General features: G+C 57.2%; 2 protein-coding genes across 17 annotated transcripts in view; one reads left to right on the top strand and one right to left on the bottom strand.

Annotated features, from left to right (window-relative positions):
• Window positions 1–17,035, bottom strand: part of LOC133044536 (filensin-like) — a 37,633-nt gene that overhangs the window by 5,592 nt on the left and 15,006 nt on the right. The window contains exon 3 of one of the 2 annotated variants that reach the window (XM_061125918.1): window positions 11,122–11,176. The exons of the other annotated variant lie outside the window; for it this stretch is intronic. Coding sequence (XP_060981901.1) covers window position 11,176 — 1 coding nt within the window. The 3' untranslated portion in view covers window positions 11,122–11,175. Of the gene's footprint in view, window positions 1–11,121; window positions 11,177–17,035 lie in introns of those variants that run through there. 2 annotated transcript variants of the gene reach the window in all.
• On the top strand, window positions 767–16,997 carry LOC133044537 (uncharacterized). Of its 15 annotated transcripts, none has more exons than XR_009689979.1 (5): window positions 767–1,229; window positions 2,565–2,652; window positions 8,062–8,219; window positions 8,697–8,805; window positions 11,950–13,117. XR_009689979.1 is itself a non-coding variant. In XM_061125919.1 (5 exons), exons 1-5 carry the CDS (start codon window positions 1,089–1,091, stop codon window positions 13,916–13,918), a joined length of 633 nt encoding a protein of 210 aa, XP_060981902.1. In that variant the 5' UTR covers window positions 767–1,088; the 3' UTR covers window positions 13,919–16,997. The 15 variants fall into 15 exon arrangements, 1 of the variants encoding a protein (XP_060981902.1); XR_009689973.1 differs by lacking the exons at window positions 8,062–8,219; window positions 8,697–8,805; window positions 11,950–13,117 and adding exons at window positions 3,739–3,817; window positions 3,932–4,010; window positions 4,399–4,684; XR_009689972.1 differs by lacking the exons at window positions 8,062–8,219; window positions 8,697–8,805; window positions 11,950–13,117 and adding exons at window positions 3,739–3,817; window positions 3,932–4,010; window positions 4,094–4,684.

The following is a 17,035-nucleotide window of genomic DNA, read 5'->3' as shown; positions in this document are numbered from 1 at the left end:
TTCCTCATCTTCACTTTAAGAGCTGTGAGAACCCACAAGCAGCCACAAGCTGCTTACTTATTTACAAGCGAACTTACTTACAAGCTCAGTACAAGCTCACTTTCCCACGGATTAAAGGTCTAACAGGCGTGGCCAGTCCTCCAAAACAAAATAAAACGTGTAAACTGAAACCCACTTCATCTGGAAGAGCGCTTGTCAAACTTCAGCACGCATGTGAACCACCCGAGGATACGGTTTTGCTCAGACTCTGACTCAGCAGCTCCAGTGGGACCGGAGGGGCCGGGTTTCTAGGTGGCTCCTCGGGAGAGGAAAACCCAGGAAATGAACCCATTTTGCAGCTCTCCTTGAGAAAACAGAACCAGGTAGGAAAAGTGCAGTCTCCGTGAGACGCTGCTCATCTGGCCCCTTGGTCCCCCTCGACCTACCGCCTTCCTCCCCTCCTCCTGTTTCTCCCACACTCCACCCTTTACTTGTCTTCCTTGACCAGCCTAGTCCGTTCCTGCCCCAGAAAAGGCACGGAAGTAATAAACCCACCGGGCTCATATTTCTCGGTTCTTCCACCTGCCCTGGAGTCTAAAGGTGCCCAGGGATGAAAGATGCTTGGAGTCAGGGTGATGTGCATGGTTGAGACTGCGAAACCACCTACCGCGGCTGTGGGTTGGGCTTTGCTAGCTGGCACCGCCCCGGAATGGACGGGGCGGGGCTTGGGGGTAGCGGGGCCCCGTTTCCCGGGTGACGGCCGCACGGAAGAGGCGGGACTCGGGCCTCCAGGCTCCCCGGGCCGCGACCTGAAACCGTGGCCTCTGAGAGTCGATCAGTAGTAGGGCAGAAGAGAGCGCCAGAGGCCAGCGGCTCTGGACCGAGCAACTCTAGTCGTGGGGACGGGCGGCCGAACGGAATGAGGCTTGGGAGAGGCTGGTCTGAGTGACAGGCTGGGGGCGTGGCCTGTGAGACCCGGAAGCGTGCCAGGCGTGAGTTGGGGTGCCCGGCCTTGGGCGACTAGCAGTATACCCAGCACTCCGACCTGTGGTCCCGCAGGTCCAAGTGTGCGGCCGCGCGTCTGGGTGGGGCAGCGGCGCGGGCGGGCCATGCCTGGGGACTCCCAGTCGCTGTGGGAACTGGTGGAAGAGCACGTTCCGCTCCCGGAGCGGCCCGAAGTGAAGAGGATTCTAGGGGAGACGACAGCGGATCTGAGCCTGGAGCTACGGGCAGAGGTGGGGCGTAGGAAGGTGAGCCCCACGGCAGACCTGTCCCAGGACTCGGATGATTTTCTCACCTTCTACGGGTCCCTAGCCCTGCCCAGTAACTCTCGAGCTCTTGTCGGATCTCATTGTCCTCCCAACTCTCTCCAATTTAACTGCCCTGCCCCTCATTTCCCCAGCTCCCCTGCCTCCCTTCACTTCCCTCCGCAGTCGCCGAGGTGCCCCAGCTGTCCTTGCAGGTAGTGATGTTACGATCATTGCTCCTGGAGGCTCGATCTAGCCAAGCCTCAGGATCGCGCCCCACCTCTGACCTCTCCTCCCTTCTGGCACCACCGCCCCTCCTAAGAGATCTTGTGTGCCAGGAACTGTGGCAGCTGCTTCAAGGTCTCCGCCGGAAGACCATCTGTGAGGGCAGGTTGGAGCTCCAGACCTGGGTCTGGGCTCTGTCTCCAGAGCTCAGATGGGCTAGCCTGGCAACTGACAAGGGTCCAGGATCACCTTTCCTGTGGTTCCCTAGAAGGAGCCCCTGAATTGCCTTTATGCATCTTCTGCAGGGACCAGACCCATGTTTGGGTCCAGTATAGCCCCAGGGTCCTGCACTTTGCCTTGGAGGAGCCCAGGCCTGATGTGCCAGAACAGGAGATGTTCCAGATGAGAGCTGGTGAACCCAGGTGTAGTAGTAGGAGAGGAGGGATCTGTCCTTGCTGGGCAAAGGACCCCAGCCAGCTGGTAGGTCCCACCTGCAGGCATGGAGAAATTCCTGGTCTGGGGCTGACACTTCTACAGTCACCTGTGGTAGAGGTCAGTCCCTGAGGGCTGCAGAGGCCCAGGAAACACGTGCCAATCCTGGGAGCTTGGTTCGTGCTGGGTTGTAGAGTACGAGGAACAGACTTCCAGACAGATACAAAAAGAACCGCTTTGCAGGGAGATAGAGAAGGACACGCAGATAGGAGTGGAAGGAAAGACTTCACCCAGTGGCCGATTGTCCCTCAGGCTGGGATAGCCAGGCTGTGAGGACTGGGTTAGAGAGGGCTAGGGACTGAATGAGATAAATGAGCAGCAGCATGTTCATCCGTGAATGGTAGCAACTTATTTCTCACACATCCTTATGAGGGGGGTGATGGCCCCATTTTGCAGATGATACTAAAGCTCAGAAGGGATGATTGACTTTCCCAAACTCACACATAGTAAAGGGTTGCAGAACCCATGTGCAATCCCAGGCTCCAGATCTCCTCCTTTTACTACCATCTTGTGTTGCCTTTGTGAGAAAGCACAAAATTGTCTAGGAGAAATGGTGTTTGTGTCCTGAAGGCCTGGGGTGAAGCAGCATGAGAGAGTGAGGTTGACTTCATCTGCCAGCAGCTGTCACCAGGACCTCAGCATCATCAAGGACCAGCTGAATGTGTCCCACGTTGATCAGCCTTCTGGACACGTGAAGTGAGGCCCCCAGGTGTGTGCAGTTGGGGTGGGGACAGGGAGGGTGGGACTGCAGATGGACCCTGATATACTGGGACTACTGGGAGGAGAAGGGAGGGAACACACCTGGCTGGGAGACCCAGGAGAGTGGGGCTGAGAGGTGGAAAGGGCAGGATGCTGATGAGGTTGCTGCCAGGAATCAGTCAAGTACAGATGCCTACATGGGCCTTGGCCTGAGGACTTTTATCCTGGGAGGTGGGGAAGAGATGACACACAGAAGAGTTTTTAAAGCAGGGGCAGGGCTGTCATGCAGGAGAGGATGGAAGCAGGAGGACCTGCAAGTCTAGTCTTATGATGTAGAAGAGAGACTGATGCTTCTGAGGGTGGGCACTGGGAGGTGGGCAAGGACAGAGGACACATCCTGCCCAGGAAGAGGCTGGCAGGGCTGCAAGGCTGTGCTGGAATAGCATGAAGGCAGAAGAGGGAGAGGTGGACTGAGATAGGAGGGCCTATAGGAGTCTCCTGGGGAAGGCCGGAGGTTGGGACCACGTGGAGGGCTCTGCTGAGACCTGGGCCTGTAGCGCTGCTTCCGGTGCTGCACTGTCCATGTCCCAGGGCCCTCCTGGAGGAAGAGTGCCATGCTCTGGAGAGGGAGATTCCCATCCTGCAGTTGAGCTGCAGTCCTTGGCCGCCCCGCTGCCAGCCCTTCTGCTGAGCGTAGACAACACCGTCTCTCACCCAGGGCATGAGATCCACACACCTGCAGAGGTTGTGTGAACCCTGGGTCCATTTTACCTGTGTGCACACTTCTTATGTGTGTGATCCTTAAGTACATGAATTCATATTCCAGTTGAGTCCCTAAATCCGAGGTCAGCACTTTTAGATCAACTGCTGGGTCTGCCTAGGTCTTTTGCCTCCTTCTCTTCCCTAAGTCTGGGTTCAGGCCTGCCACCCTCTTGCCAAGCTCAGCTTTTCAGGGAGAGGCTGGTGTTCCTCTCAGGAGTGCCCCCAGGTGATTGGGAGGAAGAGACTGCATGGGCTGGTTCCTGCGCCCCACCATGAGGATCCTGGCCTGGGCACCCTGCTGTAAAGCCAGGCACTGAGCCAGCTTTCCCTGCAGCGCTGCCTGGAAGATGAGTATTCAGGCCGAATCCACTCCCCCCGGCCCTCTGAGGCAAGCCTAGAGCCCACCCTGGCAGGTAAGGACCCTAGCAGGTCCCAGAGCACCCAGCGCTCCACTCCCCCCACCCATCCCACCTTGCTCTTGTAACACACCCTGGAAGACTGTGTCTCAGGCAGAACCTCTCCTCCAGAGCTAAAGGAACAGAAGGCAGCCAGGCAACAGGAGCTGCAGGCACCCCTGAGGCCTTCCTGTGTCTCCCCCAGCCACAGGTAACCCAGAGCAGGCAGACAGCTGGATGGGGCAGGCTGAGGGGCAGGCCACGGCCCCCTCACAGCTGCTCCCTCCCATTCAGGCCACAGCCCTTGGGGTCCTCCAGCCAGGGCACTGAACTTCTGCCTTGCCTCCACGGGGCTGCTGGAGTTTGGGCCAGGCTTCTCCAGTGCTGCCTGCCCGCTCCCCTCTGGAGTGGTGCCCCTAACCTCGCGGCCTGGCCGTCACCTGCCGCTGGGGACAGAAGATTCAGTCCTGCCCCGGGAAAAGGCCATCTTCCACTCTGACGTCCAGTGCAGCGCCCCAGGCCCCAACCTGAAGGGCTGCTCAGGAAGGAGGCTTCAGCTTCGGCTGGAACTCATCCTGTCTTCTCCTGCTCTCTTTCAGCTGCCAGGGTCCAGCCCACTTTGGATCTAGTCTAGGATGGGCCCTCCCCAGGATTCCACTGCTATCTGTCTGTCTGTCTGGCCCTCACCCTACCTTCTCACCAGGTCCTCAGTGTCCGGTCCTGACTGTCACAGCCTCTGGCCTTTCTCCTCCCAGGCATCCCCCCAAAGGCCTGGCAGGAGGAGGTCTTGTCCCAGCTCTGACGCATGTCCCGCTGGAGGACCCAGACAAAGCAGAGCAGCAGCTCAGAGACAGGAATAGAAATTTCATTAAAATCTATGGACTTTAAAAACCTAGTGGTTCGCAGATGGTTGGGGGTGGGAGGCGCACCGTTATTGCTACAGAGGATTAGAGGCAGCTCTTCCGGGGCTGTCACTGCATGGAGGGGTGCAGAGGACAGACACACAGACACTGCAGGGCTTGGGGAAAGGAGTTCTGGCTCCAGAGAGTGGTTGGGGCACACGGGCTGGGGCAATTTGGCACCTGAACAAGGGTAGCCCAGTTCGGGAAGACTGGGCTTTAGCCTGGCGGTGGTAGGGCAAGGGGGTGTCGTGTAGGGTCCACTTCCCCTGGTCTCTGGGCTCAAACCTCCTGCTGAGCATCACCCCATCCCTACCCCCCAGAAACGAGTTCTTTGGGCGGGCTCTTGGGTCATGGGCCTCTGCTGGGCTGGCCCTGACAGCCAGTGCTGGAAGGAGGCGCAGAGACCTCAGAGCTGCCGAGGGATGTGCAGGCAGGCCTGGAAGACAGATTGGGCCTGAAGCTGAAGGTGAGGGGGTAGCAACCACAGATAATACAATTTTTACAAAAATAATCAGACAAAAGGGCCGGGCCACACAGCCTAACCCGTAACACTGCACAGCGCCCCCAGCCCCTCACCCTGCCTCCAGGTAGGAAAATCTGAATTAGCCTGGGCGGAGGCTGGGGTCCACCCCAAGGGCAGGAACTCTGGTCAGGGGGCCAAAGGCTCAGGGACAGGTAGGGGCCCACCCAGAACCTCAGCCCAGGGCAGAGTGTGGGGGCGTTCGAGGCCACGTGGAGCCCAGCAGGCGTCTGGGGGCCTGACCTGGGGCCCCCCAGCAACCCCCACATCACCCACACCCCCCAGCTGCCATCTTGGCATCTAAAGGACCTGTAAACACTAGGGACACGAACACGAATGGCCATGCTAGCAGTGGTGGCCAAGGTGACAGGTGCCACCCCTGGCCAGGGCATGGTGGGGGCAGGTGGTGACACCTATCCGCTGTCTCCCCAGTCTCTGTGTTGGCAGCATAGGGTGGGGGTGGGGCACTCCTCCGGCAGCTATGCTGGCACCTGGGAGTCCTGCAGACGGCTGGAGCCATTACTGCCCAGAAATCTGGGCATTGTCCAGGGACAGCGGCTGGGACTCAAGCCCACCTTCAGGGGAGCGTGGAATAGCGGGGGCGTAGTGCCTTGTTCGGTGCTCCAGGAGTGCGGGGCCCCAGTCTCCACTCATCTTTGTTGAGTTTTTCAAATGCTGCAGGAGAGGTAGGCATGAGAAGGGATGGGCGGGCAGAATGCATCAGAAGGGAACCCTGGAGTGCCATCCATCCATCCACCCCCTTCTGATTCACCTGGCTTCCCTTGCCCCCACCCCTCACCTGGAGGAGGGTGTCCCCATCTGTCCTCCAGCAGTGGAACAGGGCGTAGAGTGGAATGCCCACTACAGAGGACAGAGCCATGAGGAAGCCAATGGCCTCGGCCCACCTTGGATATTTCTGTTGTTGGCTGGTACTCGATCACCAGGAAGATGAGCATAAACTGTAAAGAGTGGGGATTGGGAGTGGGCATGAGTCCTGCCCAGCCCCACCCAGGCCTTAGGCCTCCTATCAGCACTGCTCCCCTCCCTCTCCAGTTTTCCAGACTAGAAAGAGGCATTTCAGGGAAGGTAGGGGTGACATCAACGTTTGCATAGTGGAAGAAGCTGATGGCACCAGGGGTCCAGGGTATGATGGGCAGGTGGGCACTGTGGAAGGGGAGGGGTCTGGCTTCTGAATAATCCTGAAGCAGGCAAGAAACTGTTCAGCTGCCATGGCCCTTGGAAGTCAGTTCTACTCAAAGACTTGCAGTGCCCCCCCCACCCCCGCCCCCGCCCCGCCTGTTGAAGTAAGGCCGAATCTGTGGCCTTTAAGGCTTCAATGGCATTTTCCATCTACTAAGCATTTTGCATTTTTTGAACTGTGGTGTTGGAGAAGACTTGAGATTCCCTTGGACTGCAAGGAGATCCAACCAGTCCATCCTAAAGGAGATCAGTCCTGAGTGTTCATTGGAAGGACTGATGCTGAAGCTGAAACTCCAGTACTTTGGCCACATGATGTGAAGAGCTGACTCATTTGAAAAGACCCTGATGCTGGGAAAGATTGAGGGCAGGAGGAGAAGGGGACAGCAGAGGATGAGATGGCATCACTGACTCAATGGACATGAGTTTGGGTAAACTCCAGGAGTTAGTGATGGACAGGGAGGCCTGGCGTGCTGCAGTTCATGGGGTCACAAAGAGTTGGACACGACTGAGCGGCTGAACTGAACTGAAGCATTTTTTGAATGTTTTCTCCAGACCTGGGAGCTCCTGGGATTGCATCAGCTCTAGGTCTCCAGTGCCCAGCACAGCGCCTGGCACAATCTCGTGTGCTGATCTGAACTGACTTATGCAGGGAGGTGGGAGCAATTGGGGAAAGGAAAGGGAGAAGTCCTGCCAGTCTATGGCTGCAGAGACGGCAATGGACAGCCGGGGGGAGGCTCCGAAGCCTAGAAATCGTGTCAGGCTGGGGGTGCTCTCAGAAACCACTTTGGAAAGAGCTGAGGGGCACCAGAGATAAATCCTAGGGCTGCAGTAACAAAAATACTATAGGAAGCAGAAAGATGGGCAGTTGATTCATGGGCCACTTGGAGGGCCTGGGACAATAGGTGCTGCTTGCCAGGAGGCCTCAGCATACATCTCCCAAGCCTTCAGCCACGTCCTGGAGCTAAGACCCCTCCAGCCATTTTAGTGACTAAATTCTAGAAGTCAAGATCTGCATCTGGGGGACACTGCACTTAGAGGAGCTTATAGAAAGTTTCCCGAATGGAACTAGAGCCTGATCTAACATGTGGACAAATTATTTTCTTTATTTGAGCTGATAGAATGATGGAGTTTGTAAAAAGAAAAAAAAAAAAAAAAAAAAAGATAGTTTCAGCACTATGAAGTAAAGCCTCCAAAAGAAAACTAATAGCCCAGAAGCACGCGGTCCACCGAGCCTGGCATCCTCACCCAAAGGTGATTCCAGCCTGGCTTTCTGAGCACAGACAGGATGCTGCAGGCTTTGCCTCAGTTTCCTGGAGACACCGGACCCAGGCTGCCTGCTGCCTCCTGCCCTGCCTGGGCGGCGCCCTGGGTCTCCCCACAGGGCGGCAGCTTCCTCGGAGCCCTGGAGGATGAGCTCCCCCAGGGCAGGTCCTGGGCCAAAGCCACAACCCCCGAGGCCACTGCGCTTGGCGGTGGCGACTGCCCTCCCCCGCCTCCCGCCACTTTCAGGACATTTCCGCTCCTCCTGGTTCAAAGCTGGGCCAGTGGCCAGAGCTGGTGCCTGTGCAGGCTCAGGAAGATCCCACACCCCATGTGATGGAGGTCTCAGCCCTCAGGGGCTTTTTTTTTTTTCTCCCCAGAAACAGGAGCCAATGTGGAAATCCAGTGCTGACCTCTCTGTGGCCCAGAGGAACTGGCATGACGCGGGGCATGACTCCAGACACTGCCCTGACCATCGGGCTGAGCCCTCTGTCACTCAGAGACAGCCCCGACTCTTCTCTGTGGACGGACCATTACGGTAGCAAGTCCCTCCCCCCACCCCTCACCCCCGCCCCCGCCTTCTCACCCTGGTCATAAAGGAACACAATCAGAAGGTTTGTAGTCCACAGACCACTCCTCCTCCTAAACTTGTGTCTAGTGCACCATGGGCCCAGCACACATGCACGCTCCAGATCAGAGCACCTGCTTCTCATGAGGGCTCTGACTCTTAGAAGCCATATAACCTTGGGTCAATTACTTAACATCTCAGGGCCTCAGTTTCCTCATCTGTAAAGTGGGGATAATAATGAAACCATGGAGAGTTGTATCATGAGACTTAGTATATTGTTCCTGGTCATGGTGGGCTTTCCCTCCACCACTTCTACTCCGTGCTGGGGCGTCTGTCTTCCAGGTGTTGAATACTGGTGGAAACCCAGAACTCCCCTCCTAAGCCAGCCTATTCCAGGGTGGCTTAGGATGGTGTCCTGGATCCTGAGCTGATACCTGACTTCCACAGCCTGCTTCTGGAACATGCATTCACACCACATATCCTGAGCACTCCAAGCACCTCGGCTATGAGGGCTAGAGACACGAGTTCAGTGAGGCTGTCAGAGACCAATGCCAAGGTCAGTCATGATTCCCGTGGGGCTCCTCTGGGGAGATGCCAGGTGAAATACCAGGGAAGGAGGGTGGGCTCTCAGCTGCTGCTAGCCTATTTTCCCCTTCTGAAGCTGGGCACTGTCTTCTGTCAAGTACAGGGTCCTGTGCTCCCTTCCTAACCCAAGGCCGGGGCTTGGGTGATTCTGAGTCTCCACACCTGTCTGACTCTATACATCTTTGCTCAGACTTCCAGTGACCAGAGCTGTAGGTGCGGAGCCCCCAGGAGGAGCTCTGGCCTAATGCTTGGGCTCGTGCTCTTCCTTGGCTGGTTCCCAAGAGAAGGATGCTTGCCACGGGGACAGCAGGGGAGGGGCCAGCGAGGAACTTACAAAGATGATAGTTGGTGAGATGAAGCGCCAGCATATCTGGAAGAAGCGGGGCGGTGGGAACCCCAGCATCATCTGGATGTCCTCGGGGGGAGCCGGCCTCCCTGAGTGGGGCTAGAGCAGCTGGATCCCACTAATGAGGCCTCATTACGGCCAGGACTCAGCAGGGCTGCTGCTGCCTGCTGTCTCCATGGCCAGAGTCAGAGAAAGCTGTCCAGCCAGGGCTGCCTGTTCTGGGCACCTGGCCCAGGCCAGGGCAGCCAAAGCCCAGAGCCTACCCTGGGTGGAAGTGAACATTTGGGCATCATGGGTGACTGGGCCTTCCTGGAGCCAGTGGCCCAGACAGGGGCTTGGCCCTCAGTCTGGACTCGCAGGAAGTCAGCAAAAGTCAGCAGAGTGTGTCTGGGGACCCGGCTGCATGAGGCTGGCCTGGAAGCAGCTCAGTCGCTAGGGTCTGAGGCCATTCTCTTGGGAGACTTGCTTGAGCCAAGATCACTCCCCATCTTCTCTCCCAAAATGGGCATAGTAGCATACCCAACTCGAGGGGCTGTTGGGAGGATTAAATGAGTTAATATATATTAATATGAAGTGTTTAGGACAGCATCTGGCTCACAGTAAGCATTTCATATATATTATCTATTACTATTATTTATAATGCTCACTAGCTTCAAAGATGAGTAGATATGATCCCCATTTTAGAGATAAAGAAAGTAAGACCAGACAAGTAAAGTAACTTGCCTAAGGAGATACATGGAGGGAGATCCACCAGGGCTGGGGTTGGAACCCAGGCCTGTCTGACTCTGAAGACTTTGCCATAATAATGCAGGGACTCCAGTGGTCGTCCAGTGGCTAGGAGTCCAGCTTGCACTGCAGGGGACACGGGTTCAATGCCGCTGGTCAGAGAACTGAGACCCCATAGGCTGCGGAGCAGCTAAGCTGTTGCACCACAACTAAAGAGCCCATGCGCTTCCACTTAGACCCAACGCAGCCCAGTAAATATTTTTAAAATAATAATAACAAAAAAGATTAAAATAGTATCATCCTGCCATGTTCCCATTGGGGTCAGCACACTTACCAAACTCACAGGGAAACTGTCCTTTACATCAGAATTCATGCTTGATCTTAGATCAAGATCCTACTCTGTACCAGACCCTTTGCCCACCCATCAGTTTCCAAAAACTGGAAGCTGTGTCTTCCCAGCACCAGAACACTCGTGCCCACCTTCCTGGTCACTGGTTTGTGGTGTCTCAGCACCCTCTGGAGACTGACCAGTGAGTGTTGCCTCGGAGAAGAGGGATTGAGGGTCTGAGTGACAGTCTACGCAGATCACTCAGCACACTCTCTCAGAGGGCCCTCCTCAGGTTCAGCTGACGCAGTGCTCACCCTCAGGGGTACGTGGTCTGCAGCTCCCCTCTTGGCTAATGCCATCTGTCTTCAGACAGGTGACAGCGTAGTTCACCAGGCCACAACTCTTTTGCACAGTCAGTCACATTCTTTTAACCGTCTTAGCTGGCTGGAGATCCCCGAGTCCTGGGGGGATTGCTCCAGGGCCCATCACCCCTCTGACCACAGCTCTCTGCAAAGTCTGAGAGGCTCTGGTGGCCCTGTAGCTGCATCCCCTTCTCCTGTCCCTTCACCATCTCTACTGCCCAGTGGTACCCAGCCTCGCTACCGGGAGCCCACCCAGTGCCAGGCCTGTGCTCTCAGAAGCATCTGGGCCCCAGATCCCACTCTACAGTGGGAATGAGCCGCCCTCTCTCTCTCTCTCTGAGCCTGCTCTCCCTCACCCTGAAAGGTTGTTGCTGAACGACAAGAAGCCGGGATTCTTGGCCTCTGGAGGAGATGAAATCAATCCGGGGCCAGAGACGAGGCTGGATTGCTCAGAGCTTTTGTGTAATAAAGTTTTATTAAAGTATCAAGGAGATAAAGCTTCTGACATAGGCATCAGAAGAGGGCAGAAAGAGTACCCTCCTGCTAGTCTTCAGCTGGATGTTATATAGTCACTAGCAGTCTGTTAATGAAAAGAAAGGAATGTCTTAAAACTCAGAATGGAACCAGATAATTCATCCCAGGCCATAAAATGATTGACTTGAATCTTGTAGAAGGGCAGATTACCATACAAATAGTTTCATTTACGTAGATTAGGGGAACAATATCTGAGTATAACATACTGGTTTGTCAAGTAGGTTCTGAGCCATTTGGCGGAACTTGAAGACAAAGTTTGGGGTACATTAACATAGCTTAAGACAAACATTTCCATAAGAAAAAGAAATGTATTGGTTAACTCAAGGTTTGAGAATAGTTAGCTTCAGGTGAAACCAGGTGTCATGGCAACACATTTTAAGAGAAACCTCCTTTTAAATTTGTATAGAGACGGAAAAAAAAAAATATCACCAGTTTGTTTCTTCCTGCCGCTTAAGAGAGATAAAAACGTCTGGCACTTGCAGCCTATTTCCGCCATTTGGAGACCCCTGGCCTTCCTGCCTGTTACCCTCTCAACCCTGTGGTTGTGTGTGTGTGTGTGGGAATGAGGGAGAAACACAAGCCCCACGCCTCACTCTAGAATGGGAATGAGCCGCCCTATCTCTCTTTCTCTGCCTGCTCTGCCTCACCCTGTGGTTGTGTGTGGGAACATGGAGAAACACAGCAAGCCCCACACCACACTCTAGCTGCGGAGCACCTGCGCTGGGCGGCATGGGGACGGCCGGAGCGGGAGGGCCAGGACAGGGGGTAGGCAGAGCTTCGGGAGGAGATGAGGTGAGAGTAATTGATGCTGCCCAGCAGACAGTGGAAGAGGCAGGGGATGCGTCAGTGTCGCCCGGAGCTGGCAGAGGTGTGAATGAGTGGAGACGCACGCACTCCATTACAAGTGTTCACCCCAGGATGGCGGCGGCTCAGGGACCTGTGGACCCCTCCTCCCCAGAACAGGTCAGTTATTTTCCAGGAGGTCGAACCCCCTCTCTGGTGCCAGGCAGACTGGGAGGCAGGACTGGGGGTGGGAAGAGGGGCTGAGTGGTCTGTGCCAGGGAGGGGTAGGCACAGCCAGCCAGAGGCAAACACCAGCAAAAGTGACGCAGAAAGTTGCAAGGGTGCAAAGGGGCAGGAAGAGTTGGCTGTGTGGCGGGGCACGGGAGAGGAGAATGGGGGTGTGAGGGCCCCCCACCTCGGCCCAAGGGCCTGCTGAGAATCTGCCCTGTGTCATTGGCCTAGCTCCCGGCGAGATGGCCGGAGGTGCCCAGGCATCGTACTAACCAACTCAGCCCCCTTGTCTGCCGTGGCAGTTACTCCTATGGGGAGAGTGGGTGAGGATGGGGGGGGCGGGCAAGCGTCTCAGCTGGGAGGCGACAGGCCCTGCGGAATGTGCGCCAGCGCCCAGGCCGGCCCGGGACGGCTCCCTCCCGGGGACTTCGCGCTCTGAGCGGGCCAGCTGTGCTTTGTCCCCTTCAAACTGAGGGTCAGTGTCACAACCGTGCTGGCCCGAGGTCGTGTGGCTGTGTCTCTGATCCTGGGTGTCCTCAGGGATCCCTGGCCATTTCTCGCAGAACAGCCCACCTCTGGGAGGCTGCCTCTGCCACTCAGGGACTCTCAGGGTCCTCCCTTGCCTCTTAGTGAGACTCCTCTGACCCCTCAGGCTCTGGCTCAGGGTGGCTGACTCGTGGGGGATGCGTCTGCTCACACGTATAAACAGACTTATTGGGTTAGTCCCAACTGTGGGGCTGGGGTCCTCAGTGGGGCCTCAGGCCACCCAGTCCAGCCCCACAGCTCCCCAGGCAAGCCTGCACCCTTCCTTTGTGGCGAACCCCCTCATCAGCCGTTCCTGTCCAGCCCCCTCTTCTGCAGTCCATGCTCTCTCAGCTCAGAGACCCTTTTCTGGAGTCACCCCCTCCAGTTCCCCCGAGGGAACTGGAACTAGAACTGCCCAGAGTCTGTCCTCCAAGTCAGGCATGGTGCCTACAACTCTGGTCTCCCCTCCCACCCAGCCCAGGTCAGCCTCCCCAGGGATCCCCTCCCCAGTCAGGGGCAGTCAGAGGTGGCTCCCCTGGCCTTCCCATCCTGAGTCCCAGAATGCCTTCCTCAGGTCTGGCTCAGCTCAGTTGCTTCCCCTTCTTATACCCTACAGCCCTGACCACCAGGTACCCCCTAGAAAAAGCCTTCGCTGCTGCAGGGGTCCAGCACCCCCTCCCCCACAGCCACCTGCCATGGGCAGCGTGCTCAGCCTGGCGATATGGTGGTGGCGGGTTGGCGGCTGTCTGGACACAGGCCCCTTTGTGCCCAGCCCAGCTTGGCTGCTTGGTATGAAGCTCAGCTGCTCCCAGATTCTCACCCAAAGAGGAGAGGGGAGGCTTTGGAGGGGCTGGGCCTGGGGGCTCTCAACTCGAGCTCCCTCTCAGTGTCCCACCTCTCAGATGCTGGCAGCAGCTCCTCGGGTGGGCTGGTGCCCCCAGCATGGGGTGCTGGGGGGCTGGTGAGGGAGGCCCTGCTTGGCACCCTCTGGCAGCTACTCTGCCCTCTGTATTCCTCTGCCAGGCCTGCCTGCAGCTCCTGCCAGCAGAGGGGAAGCCCGGGGTGGGGGTGGGGGCCTGGAGGGTCCACGGTGTCCCCACTGGGGGTGGCCTGAAGGGTCAGGGCCCTCATGCCAGTGCCTTGCTGATGGCTTTTCTCCTGTCTGCAGAGAGTGGCGCTGTGCCCAGCGAGGCCACCGAGGAGGACCACAGCCGCCAGCGGGGCACCTGGGGCAGCCGGATCGACTTGATGAGAAGCGTGGGCTATGTCGTGGGCCTGGGCAGTGTCTGCTGCTTCCCATACCTCTGCTATTGCAATGGGGGAGGTACCCAGTGGGCACAGGGCAGGGACCACCCACATGGATAGAGCCCAGCCACCAGGGCCCAGCCAGCCCCTTCCGGCACAGACCCCACTCCAGACAGGCTGGCCTTTGGCCCTAATCTCCTTTGCCCCCACCCCTGGCTTAGGGGTGATCAGCCTGGCAGCCTGAGCCCTCAGGGAGAAAGCAACCCAACCTCCCAAGTCTCAGTTTTATACCCCCTACATTTCACCAGCCAACCCCAAAATGATTTGGGGATATCTGAGGACCCTATCAGCTAATGTGTGTGAAATTGCTTGGTTAAGTCATCAATTCCCACCCAAACATGGTGGCTCTGGGACCTGGGTCCAGCTCAGAGCAGATTTCCTGGGAACCCCTGTCACGTTCAAATATGCCATGAGCAGTGTGCCTCAGACTGAGGCTCTAGTCCAGGGCATGGCACACCCTCCTGGAAGCCCAGTCAATTGCAAAGGTTCTGCTGTCGGGTTCTGAGCAGGAAGAGGGTGGGATCCCCCAAAGTCAGCCCTGAGCCAGCCCTCTCCCTGCCCACCAGGAGACTGCATGATCCCCTTCTTCATCATTCCCATCTTCTGCCGGATGCCCCTCTTCTTCATGGAACTCACCTTAGGCCAGTTTGCAAGTCAGGGCTGCCTGGGGTTCTGGAGGATCAGCCCCATGTTCAAAGGTGAGGCCCGGATGTGATACACACACACACATACAAGGGCCTCTGGGGGCCATGCTGACTCACTCATCTGTATAAAGACTGCCAACCCCTATGGAACCCAGGTGTTGACCGGAGGCCCACATCAATGGCCAAGGCCAGGGACCCATGCTGGGATCCATTGTTTACTTGGCCTCCACCCTCTCCTCCTACCACAGGCATACACAAAGCCCTTAGCCCTCTCCCCCACTCAGCCTCTAGCTTGCTCCTGCCAAGGTTTTGGTCTGCCCCCTTCTGTGGCCCTCCACGAAAGCCTGCCCCTTAGCCCCTTCAAAATTAGCTTCGCATCTTCAGCTAGGTGTGAGGCTGCTCCTGCCCTTCCCCTCCCCTAGGTGTGGGCTACTGCATGATGCTGGTGTCCACATACATCGGAATCTACTATAACATGGTCGTCTGCATCGCCTTCTACTACTACTTCTCATCCATGACGTTCTGGACCTACTGTAGTAACCCTTGGAACATGCCCAGCTGTGTGAGCGTGCAGGATGACCCCAAATCACCGAAACCCCTACTGTAATAACCCTTGGAACATGCCCAGCTGTGTGAGCACCCTGGGTGACCCCGAATCACCAATACCCTACTGCAATAGCCCTTGGAGCACGCCCGGCTGCGAGAGTGCACTGGATGACCCCAAATCACCGAGACCCCTACTGCAATAACCCTTGGAGCATGCCCAACTGTGTGAGCACACTGGGTGACCCCAAATCACCGAGATGCTTACTGCAATAACCCTGGAGCACGCCCGGCTGCGTGAGCGTGCTGGGTGACCCCAAATCACCGAGATGCCTACTGCAATAACCCGTGGAACACACCCGGCTGCGTGAGCGCGCTGGGTGACCCCAAATCACCGAGATCCCTACTGCAATAACCCTGGAGCACGCCCGGCTGTGTGAGCGTGCTGGATGACCCAAATCACCGAGAGCTCTACTGCAATAACCCTTGGAGCACGCCCGGCTGTGTGAGTGTGCTGGATGACCCAAATCACCGAGAGCTCTACTGCAATAACCCTTGGAGCAGGCCCAGCTGTGTGAGTGTGCTGGATGACCCAAATCACCGAGAGCTCTACTGCAATAACCCTTGGAGCAGGCCCAGCTGCGTGAGCATGCTGGGTGACCCCAAATCACCGAGACCCCTACTGCAATAACCCTTGGAGCACGCCCGGCTGCGTGAGTGTGCTGGATGACCCAACATCACCGAGAGCTCGCAGCTTCCTGCCCTGTCTGGCAGCGTCTCTCAGGCGCCACCAGACCCTCCCCAGGACAAGCCCCAGCGAGGAGTTAGGAGGGGAGGCCCCCATGGGACCCGGGCTTCTAGGGGGTTACCCTGGGAGCCTATCTTCAGCCCTCCCTATTCCCCGAATGGCAGTGGTCTGCAGTCTAGGGAGGGCGCCGGGAACGGAGCAGGGCAGGGGTGTGGGAAGAAACACACGGAGCTCGCGGTCCACTTCAGGAGAGGCTGACGCACAGGCTTAGTGAGTGTGTGTGTGTCCTTACACCGCAGCACTGAGGCTCCAGCAGTCAGGCAGGTCAGATGAGGGGGGTCGGGGCAAAGAGGGGTGGCTTCCTGGTGAGCAGAAGAGCGCCAGCAGAGGCCCTTAGCTCCAGATGAGCCGGAGGGAAAGCTGTTGTGACGAGGGTAACAGGTGTGAGGGGAGCTCACCAGCCACGTGGCAGTCTCCAGGGAGTACGAGACTTCTCGGAGGGCTTGCAGGAATGAAGCATAGAGCTAACCCTGCAGAACCAAAGAAGAGCCGTGGCAGTTCCCTGAGCCCAGGGCTGTCGTCATCAAGCTGCGTTTGGGAAGGGCAGCCTGGCACCCCTGCGCTCTGTGCTGACAGAGAACAGAGTCCCGGGGCTGGCCTGAAGCGAGGCCGCTGCTGGGGGTGTTTGGAACATCTTGGGTGTGAGGGCACAACAGGACATCCTGGAGGAAATTCCCCACGTCCTGTTGGGGAGCTCATGGGAAGAGGGCTTTTTGGGCTGGGGGGCAGGCCTCGTTCATTCATTCCACAAACATTTATGGTGTCCGCTCTGCCGGGCCCTGTGTGCCTATGGGGTATGAACGGCCCTGAGTCCCTGCCACGAGGAGGTCACAGTCTAGAAGGGAGATGGGTTGTTGGTGCTATTTGGGGCAGGGGCCTCAGTGCAGTCGTATGCAGGGGTGTGGTGAGGGCAAGAACAGGTGATCGAGGAGGCTTCCCATGGACTTCCCTCAAGGTCCGGTGTCTAAGACTCCAAGTTTCCAGTGCCTCCACTGCAGGGGGCACAGGTTCAATCCCTCTTCAGGGAACTAAGATCCCACATGCCAAGCATGACATGGTCAAAAAA

Source organism: Dama dama, chromosome 23, assembly GCF_033118175.1.
Source record: "Dama dama isolate Ldn47 chromosome 23, ASM3311817v1, whole genome shotgun sequence".
NCBI classification, from domain to species: Eukaryota; Metazoa; Chordata; class Mammalia; order Artiodactyla; family Cervidae; genus Dama; species Dama dama.
Note: the sequence above shows the minus strand (reverse complement) of the source record. Positions and strands in the feature narration are given on the sequence as shown.